The sequence below is a fragment of the Labeo rohita genome, chromosome 16, assembly GCF_022985175.1.
Source record: "Labeo rohita strain BAU-BD-2019 chromosome 16, IGBB_LRoh.1.0, whole genome shotgun sequence".
NCBI classification, from domain to species: Eukaryota; Metazoa; Chordata; class Actinopteri; order Cypriniformes; family Cyprinidae; genus Labeo; species Labeo rohita.
Genome location: NC_066884.1, coordinates 17,043,515 through 17,053,397, shown reverse-complemented (window position 1 = coordinate 17,053,397; position 9,883 = coordinate 17,043,515). Strand labels below are relative to the sequence as shown.

General features: G+C 36.2%; 1 protein-coding gene across 1 annotated transcript; it reads right to left on the bottom strand.

Annotated features, from left to right (window-relative positions):
• Positions 1–234: 234 nt before the first annotated feature.
• LOC127178220 (GTPase IMAP family member 8) lies at positions 235–8,619 on the bottom strand. The gene is made up of 5 exons (XM_051130948.1): positions 8,595–8,619; positions 8,271–8,326; positions 7,412–8,113; positions 4,609–5,316; positions 235–1,274 (listed from the first exon to the last, which is right to left on the bottom strand). The coding sequence occupies exons 2-5, from the start codon at positions 8,296–8,298 to the stop codon at positions 505–507; spliced, it is 2,208 nt and encodes a 735-aa protein (XP_050986905.1). The 5' UTR covers positions 8,299–8,326; positions 8,595–8,619; the 3' UTR covers positions 235–504.
• Positions 8,620–9,883: the final 1,264 nt, after the last annotated feature.

Here is a 9,883-nt window from a genome sequence, read left to right as displayed (position 1 = left end):
CATATATTTAATATATAAACAACAGATTTTTCTTACATATATATACATGCAAATATATACAGTACACACACATATATTATGTTCACAGAAACTTTTTATTATATTTTTCATACTTTTTATTAACTTTTAAAATATGATTATTATTATTATTATGATTATTATTATATTAATATATGTATTATATTATATTTATATATAATTATATTATAGAATTTTATATAGAATTTCCCCCGCTAGCTTTAAGCTTTAATATTACTTGAAATGTTTACATAATAAGACATGATATGCAATTATGCATAATGTAAAATATCAAATAAAAGTGAAAAAAATTCACATATTATCTGAAAAATAAGTATAATAATAATAATAAGCCCAGTAACAATTTATAATAATACTAATTGTTAAATAAGTGTCTATTGTTTCAAGGATGTTTAGATATTTCTATTCAACAACAAAACAGCACTGATTATAAAAATGATTTCCACAACATTTTCCCTCATACATTCACACGGCAGTCGTCCATCTCCACGCTCTCGACTCCCATATGACTTCATCATCTTCACCGTCATCAAATACATCATCAGATTCATCTTCCTCTTTTTGTCCCTGCATCTTCGATCTGGTGTTTGCTCTGTCTTCCTCCACCTTCCTCCTCTCCGTCACCTCTTGCAGCACCTGCATGTCCTTGTCATTGCACCCGCTGTTTGCCGCTATCATCTCCTGTATCTTTTCCAGCAGCTCTCTGACCTGATGGCTCTCACCCTTGGCCTTATTATTGAAAACATGATATCTGTTTCCACATCTGTCAACAAGCCACTGCAGAGCTTTTCCCTCGCATTCAATGTGCTGCTCGATGGCTCTGTCTCCTAGCAGGTCCCCAAAAGTGAACAGAACTATACTGTTATCCCAAACCGTGGAGCCTAAAAGCCTCAAATGATCCTCCACCGCTTTCCGCTCCTGCTCTTTGAAGGAACAGTCGGCACGGAGGACCAAAATGTAAGCGACCTGTCCAGAAGTTAAAAGAGATGCACTCTGTGTAATTTCGTCTTTATTTAGTTCAGGGGTTTGTTCTATGGGCAGATGCTTCCACCAGCCAGGGGTGTCTATGATGCTGACCTGCTGTCCTCCCACCTCTCCATGTCTCTGAACACACTGGGCTGTTCTTCTTGACCCAAACACCTGTCTGCCGAGGATGGTGTTCCCTGTTGAACTCTTTCCAGAGTCTCCATAACCCAGCAGCACAAGACAAAATTCTGAGAAATGCTTTCCAACATCTAAAGATACAAAGAAAAAAAAAGATTACTGACAGATTTTTAATATAAGCCACCATCCTTCATAGAAACAATCCAACAATGTTTATTCCTTTTCACACAAAGTTACAGGTTTAGAGTTTTGATTAATAAGCCTAATTTTCACACAGTTACTTGCAGAATATGATGTTATGACTTCAAGACAATTTTAACATCCTGTGCGATTTGAAAACGATTTGAACATTGTCGTCACATATACAGCTTCATATGCATGAGTTTTCTAATTCAGGTTTGCTCGGTAGCTCACGCGATACAGCGTTGCACTTAAGTGATAAAGAGCTCCGGTACAAACCCCGTGAAACTACGGTTCGTCAAAACAGTCTAATCCGCGTAAGGAAGTTAAAATAGCACGGCTGCATCAGCAAATGCGTTTTTATATCACTTTTGCACTACTGGGTAGGTTTAGGGTTGGGTTTGGTGTGGGGGATATTTCCAACACGGGGAAATAACCTTTAGCGGAAATAACCCTGGATATTTGAATTTTCATTTTTAATCATGAACTTACAGGTCAAGCATATCGGTTTACGGATTTATTTATTTATTTATGAAGAGAACAGATAAACAGAGACTGTGCGTCACTTCATGTTCAACACCACACCTCACTGACAATGGAGAAAACTAAAAACAACAAAATACGCTTTTCGATTTTAATAGATTCTCATTTTTATGAACTAATATCAATTATTAAATCCCAATCGATCTTTTGGTCTATGCTGTTTTCAGTTAATGAATGAACAGTGCGGTAAGGTACTTGCAGTACCGTACGTAATCATGGTGTTGCAGAAATGTATATAGAGGCCCGTGTTTTGAGTCTGGGTTGATCATTTCAATACATGTCGCTCCAATTCAAGAGTCAAAAGTCCCAGTAAATAAAAAAAAATGTTTTGATTGTTATGAATAAACTGAAAGCTATGGAAACCTGTTTTTGCCACAAACAAAACAAACAAGATAATCAAAAGTTTTTGAGTTCCAATTCTGAGCTTATATCTCATAATATGAAATTTGTTTCTTACCTTTTTGAGTTCAGAAGTCAGTATTGCAGGATATAAATTTGCAAAAAAAAAAAAACTTTTTTGTTATTGAAATTTAATGTATATAAAAAAAAAAAAAATCAAAGTCCTTGATTTATGGTTTCTTCTTAGGGGTGGGCGATATGTCCAAAATCTTAAATCACGATATGAGTAATTTTTTTACTTGTAGGTAGTTATTTTTGCTTTAAATAAGGTCTTTATGATATCAACATTTTTGAAACCATAGAAATTTCATAATTCTTGACACCAGTGTCAATATCCCACAAAAACTAATACCAGCCTTAATTAAAAAAAAAAAAAAAAAAAAAAAAAAAGCTCATTGAAGACAAGTAAACAGACAGTGATTAAATAAGAATAAGAAACTAATTACAAGCAATAGGACAAAAAACTACAGTAGAACAAATAAATAAGAAATTCTACATACATTGTATAAAGTAATCAAATGCATAAAAAATTGCATATTCTTCACTATGTAAATTAAATATTTCTTCTTATTAAAGTTACAAAAGTGATGTAGTCCAGAGCAGTGAGACATTTTCTTTCTTTTGTTGTTTGATTAACATGAATGACAGACAGGAGAAATATTAGACTGCTGTCACTTTAAGAGCTGCCCGCATCCAATATACTGTTACACACGTTTTCTTTGTCAGCTGTTTGCTTTTACTTAAGACCTAAATTACTGTGTTTATGAGGGTACTTGCAAAGTTGGCATTTTGACACGTACAAGTGTGTGTATTTAACCATTCAAGAAACAGTCTCTCAGACAATAGCCAAATTGTTTATTTTTCACTGTTTCACTGCTGATTGCATTTCAATGGCTCAAAATCACTCATTTCTAAATCAAAATGCTTAAAAATGTGTGCAAAAGTTACATTTTTGTGACCACGTAGCACAGCAATGTCACGTGAATGTGTAACCGCAATGGAAACGACAGTCCAAAATCTCTACCAGTTGACATATTTCTACTGGTTAATCGTGTCTAAATGGAATATCGCCCACCCCCATTTCTGCCACAAACAAATAACAGATATCAAACATATATCTCACAATTCCTTTTTTCACAATTCTACTCCCTAATTTACATTGCAAATCCATAATTGTTTTTACTCAGTGAAGCAGGCTTCCATAGAAACCATAATTCAAGAACTTTCAAGAATTTTATTTTCATAACATATGTTGACTTTGAGGAATTTGCTTGAAATGGCAAATGTTTTGTAAAATTTATTTTTACCCAAGAAGTTATGACTAATATAAACAAATCTATACATATTACTTCAAGCTCATTATCAAATATCACATTCCCAAAGCCTTGTACACACAAACAAGCACTCAGACTCAACTCGAAAGTGTTGTATAATAAATAATGCAGCTCGAATGACACAGCACTTCTGTGATGCACACTGAACTCTTCGCAGACACACTGACGCCAGAACTTTTTCATCAAAATTAAACATTGTTTTTCAAAGACAAAGTGAGAACATAAAAATCCACAAAAGAACAAACTCAATTTGCAGTTTGAACTCTGTATTCTTCCAACACCACAATATTGCATGTATTGTAATATTTTCAACAATCTTCCTCTGAATCATCCCTTTGTCTTTTTTTAACTGATGTGCTCTTGTTCCTTTTTTAGTTACCATTTGCTGATCTTGTACAAACAGTACAGTTGTGCTAGATGCACCGAAAGGTAAAAGTAGATTTTCTTGCAAATGCAGTTGAAACATCAACATTTCAGCTTGCTTATTTAATCATTAGTTTTGAATATTTCTCATGGGCATTTAATAATTTTTGACTTTTCAGTCTGAGTTAAATCTCTTTTTTAGCCAATTTTATCTGTAAAAATCTGAATATAAGAAGTCTTTCACTTCCAGACTTCATGGACAATTATAAATCACTTATAAATGATTAAATACAAATGAATAGTTTTTAAAATTGATGTGATTTGGAATTGGTAAACTATGCTTGGAGAAAAAAAATGTGATCAGAACATTAACTTGCCTAATAATTATGCATGCACTGTATTCTGTATCAGCTATTTGTTGATGTGAACCAAAATCCAAATAGCTGTTAAAGGTTTATTTATTTATTTTTAGCATTTGCTCTGACTTCATTCACTGTAGTTATGAAAAGCTCAGTTGTAATGATCTCTATGCCTTGATTGCTTTTTTCTCATTGGATATCATGTTTGAATCAGAAACGTCATATTATGGAAGCAAAATGGTGTTCAAACCTCATATTGACTTAAGTGTGTAAAACTAGTATCTTACCCTTCACTGCACTGTTCATCTTCTTCATCTGTCTTTGTTTCTTTGCTCTTGCCTTTGCTTTCTTTTCCACTGCTTTCCGTTTCTGCTTCACCTCCTTCAGTGTCTTAAGGTCAGTTTCATAATAACGGCCTTTATTTTGTGCCACCATCTTCTCTGTCTTCTCCAGCAGGTTTGTGACCTGACTGCTATCATTCCAGTTCTCATTGTTGAGGACATGATACCTGTTCCCACATTTCTCGAGTAGCCACTGTAGCGCTTCCCCTTCACTCTCAATGAACTCTTCGACGGTCACGTCCCCCAGGCAATCTCCATGGGTGAACAGCAGTATGGTATGAGCCCACACTCTCTCACCAAGAAGCTGCATGTGCTCCTCCACTGATTGCTTCTCTGCTGCTGTGAATGACACGTCTACACGCAGGGTCAGCAGAAGCACGTGTGGTCCAGGTAGACAGAGAGACATGCTGAGTAAAATCTCTTCTTTATCCAGTTCAGAAGTGTCAGCCACTGAGAGAGACTTCCACCAGCCTGGAGTGTCCACTATAGTCACATGTCTCCCGTCCACCTCCCCTTGTCTTCTCAAAGATGTGGTGGTTCTCTTCGAGATGAATGTCGCCATACTCAAAATGGTGTTTCCAGCGGAACTCTTCCCAGCTCTTCGGAAACCCAACATTATTAGCCTCATCTTAGAAATGTGGACATGTTTGTGACCTGGTAAAAACAAGACCAAGTAAAATCAAATATCAATATCCAAACTCTTTCATTTCTTTATAGAACAAAAAAGAAGAAATTTTCAATCCGCTGTAGCTCAAATATGGTGCATTTAAGACATTTTGTGTCAGCTGCAGCAGAATACGGTTGTCAGCCCTGTATTTGAGTCCCTAATATGGTTACGTTCACTGTTTTTTTCGGTTCCAACCACATTATATAATGAACTCACACCCGTAAATTTTCAGGACTCACAACCGCATTCTCGGAACACACGCACTGTGTGAACGGAACAGGACTGAACAACTAGTTGTCCATCACGTCATTCAGTGCGAGAGAGTTTCTCTCGTCAGTTTCATGTTCCGTCCGCGGCTCAAATGCTATGCCCTTCACCCAAATGTAAAAGCTGCTGTCGGTTAATGAAGGTTTGATGAACGATTTCGCGGCTCGTCTGGACTCTTGTCGTGTCAGAAAGTGATAAAACTTTAAGTTTTATGGACGTCGCCATCTTTGACATTACTTTGGTCACTCTTGCTATGGTTACTAGTAAAGAATACGGCTTGATTCCCGTTGGACGATCATACAGACAGTAACTGCTGCTTAAAGTCTCTAATAGTATTCGAAAAGCTAGTAAGTTGCAGTGTGAACGAGACATTTCGAGACTCACACATGCAAGTAAATGCGGTTGTCAATCCCAATAACTGACAGTGTGAACGTAGCCTTATTTTGTCACTAGGAGAACTAAAGGTTTTGGGCATCTACATTTCTTTCTTTCTTTTTTTTTTTGTAGTTTATTATAAGTGACCCTGGACCACAAAACCAGTCTTATGTTGCACGGGTTTATTTGTAGAAATAGCCAAAAATACATTGTATGGGTCGAATTTATCTATTTTTCTTTTATGCCAAAAATCATTAGGATATTAAGTAAAGATCATGTTCCATTAAGATTATGACTGGTTTTGTGGTCCAGGGTCACATATTTGAAAGTTGCAGCAGAGAGGAAAACTTAATGACTTAAAATTTGGTTTATTATAAATCTGGCTAATCTGAATCATTGCACTTTTAAGTCAATTTAAAACTTGGACTTTTAACATGTTAAAAGATGTTCAAATCATTAATACTTTAAATATAAATATGTTTTGTATTTTTGGAGTTCGATAGCCCCAGATCTCATTCACTTTCATTAAATGGGAAAAAAGAAGCCATCATAGTCTTTAGAATTTCTCCTTGCATGGAGGGAATAATCAGAGATCTGGAACAAAACGAAGATAATGATAATGAGAGAAAATAATGAGGGAATTATAGTTTTTAAGTTAACTATTCCTTTAAAAGTGGTTATCTGGGGCCTGATTCACAAAACATTAAGAATGAAATTCCTCTTAACTGCTACTTTCTAGTTCTTTTGTAACTTAACAACGAAGTTTATATGATATGTAATATTGCAAAAACATTTGTTAAAGGGATAGTTAACCAACAACAAACAAATAAACAAACAAAAAAAAAACCCTGTAAGACCTTTGTTCATCTTTGGAATTTACAATTAAGATATTTGTGATAAAATATGAGAGCTTTCTTACCCTGCATAGATAGCAATGCAACTGGCATGTTCAAGGCCCAGAAAGGTAGTAAGAACATCATTAAACTAGTCCATGTGAAATCAGTGCAACAACCGTAATTTTTCCATAGCTTCATAAAATTACGTTTTAATTACTATTTTAATGATGTCCTTACTAACTTTCTGGGTTTTGAATGTGGTAGTTGCATTGCTGTATTGCAGGGTCAGAAAGCTCTCGGATTTCATCAAAAATATCTTAATTTGTGTTCCAGAGATGAATGAAGGTTTTATGGCTTTGGAACGACATGAGGCTAAGTAATGACAGAATTTTTTTTTTTTGGGTGAACTAACCCTTCAAGAATGAATTTAAATTACTGAAAAGAATGTTCCAAAAAATCCCCTCCAAGTTGTTTTAAATGTTCTTGTTAGAAGAGGAAGAAAAAGATGCTCTTAAGAAAATATTTTTCAGGAATAACACTTAAGAACTTATCAGAATTTATCCTTCTTAGAAGGATCGTACTGAATCCGGCCCCTGGTTCTTACCTTGCCGTACAAGTGGCATCTCCCATTGTTCTTGTACCATCTTCCTCCTCTGGTTGGCTCTCATGTATCTCTTCGTCATCGTTCCTTCTACCTTTTGCAACCATTTTCTCTCCATTTCAAAATGACAGCGACCGTTTCCCAGAACCATCGCATCTATTTTCTCTAGTAACCCCGTAAGCTGCGTACCGGTGGCTCTCTCAGCATTAAGAACATGATATCTGTGTCCACATTTCTCCACTAGCCAGAGCAGAAGAGCCTCTCCTTCACTTCCAATGTACTTTCCTAGAGATTGCTCTTGTAGCTGGTCTCTGTATGTGAACACAACTATAGTGTGATTCCACACTCTCTCGCTCAGAAGTTCCACGTGCTCCTGCACGGACCTCCTGTGTTTTTCTTTGAATAAAGCATCGACACGTATGATCAGCAGAACCGCATGGGGCCCAGGAGGACAATGAGCTACACTAAGCACAATCTCTTGTTTTTGAAATTCAGGAGTTTCTTTTACAAGGTAGTTCTTCCACCAGCCCGGCGTATCAACTACAGTGACCTGCCTTCCGGCAAAATCTCCACGCATCTTCACACTCTGGGCCGTTCTCCTTAGATGAGGCTCTGCATGACCTGTTATTAGGTTTGCCAAAGAAGATTTCCCCGCTGCTCTGTTTCCCAATAACACAATCCTCAAATCAAAGAGAAACTGGACTCCTGCCAATAAGAGACAATGCATTCCTAATATCAAAAACATGATGTCTTGCTCCCTGCTGACTATAGATCTAGACATTTAGATTTAAACTTTTCTTAAATACAAAATCCCAATGCTAGAAAACACCAAGAATTGAAATGCTTTAATCAGGGAACTTACCAAATTCACTTGCTTCACATGTTGCCATCGCTGCACTCTCTTGCTCATAACCCTGCCTAAAATATTTAGAAATAATGTCACTTTTGGTCTGAATTAGTTACCGCACCATTTAAATGATACGAGAAGGTTAATAAAATGACTTCCATCTTCAACTTTGTATTAATGTGTTTTTGTGGCACCAAGATCAAGCTAATGGATGATGCTTTTAAAAATGACAAGATTACCACCCCATACATTTACAGCGCTTTTCAACAAGCTTTTAGAAGCCATTAGCTATCTGTGAAAGAATGAATAAGTGAGGTGAAAAAGGGAAAAAGGTTTTACCTTTGTTCTCATCACAGCAGAAGAGCTGACAGTGAAATGAAGAATATTATTCTTGTGTGCACAACAAATATGAGAAAAACTGGTTAGTCAGGCTGAACAAGTGACTCAAGACTTTTATGGAGTCTTGTAAGAAAGGTTTCTGTTTCCATTACATTGACCAATTTAAATAGATACATCCATTAAGAGCCACACCGTGGATATTGTAATGACCAGAATAGCTGTACGCGCCAGTGAACTATTTTGTGTATTTGATTAGTGACCTGGAAATGACTAATCTGAGTTTGATTTAGATAAGAAGAAACCCAAAATGCACTGACCAATGATTGTTTAAAAAAAATGTAAAATGAATAATTTATATTTAAAGGGATAGTTCTCCCAAAAATGAAAATTATGTCATTAATTACTCACCCTCTAGTCGTTCCAAACCCGTGAGACCTTTCATTTTTGGAACACAAATAGAACACAAAAAAATATATTTTTGATGGAAACCATGAGCTTTCTGACCCTGCGTAGACAGCAGTGCAACTGACATGTTCAAGGCCCAGAAAGGTAGTAAGGACATTGTTAAAATAGTCCCTTAATTTTCTAAAACTACGAAAACAATATATATTTTTATTTTTTGTTTGGCCATTTTTTCATTTTTCTTTGAAAGGACAGTGGAGATGAGACAGGAAGTGAGTGGGAGCAAGAGAGGGGGGATGGGATCGGGAAAAGTCCACGAGGCAGGATTCGATCTCAGGACACCCGAGGCGCAACTGCACCATATGTTGGGACAATTGGCTATTGGCACCGACAACTACGAAAACAAAAATAACAACTTTATTCAACAATTTCTTCTCTTGGACTATTTTAACGATGGCCTACTTAAAAATGTCCTTACTACCTTTCTGGGCTTTGAATGTGTCTGTTGTGTTGCTGTTTATGCAGGGTCAGTGAGCTCTCAGATTTCATCGAAAATATTTTAATTTGTGTTCTGAAGATGAACAAAGGCCTTGCGGGTTTGGAACGACGCAAGTATTTAACAACAGAATTTTCATGTTTGGGTGAACTATCTCTTTTGTTTCATATATACATATATTTATATTCTATCTTTAAACATATAATGTTCACACAGGAATGTCTGCACGCTTACACCCGCCAGTGCTCAAACAAGTGTCTTCAAATGAAAAAGGAGTTTCACACTCTCCCTTGACATAGATCACAAAAGATGAATATATATGTTAGACAGAAAAGAGAATAGGAGAAATGGGCCGAGAGGTTGTGCGAGCGATGACTCATGGACAGTGTCA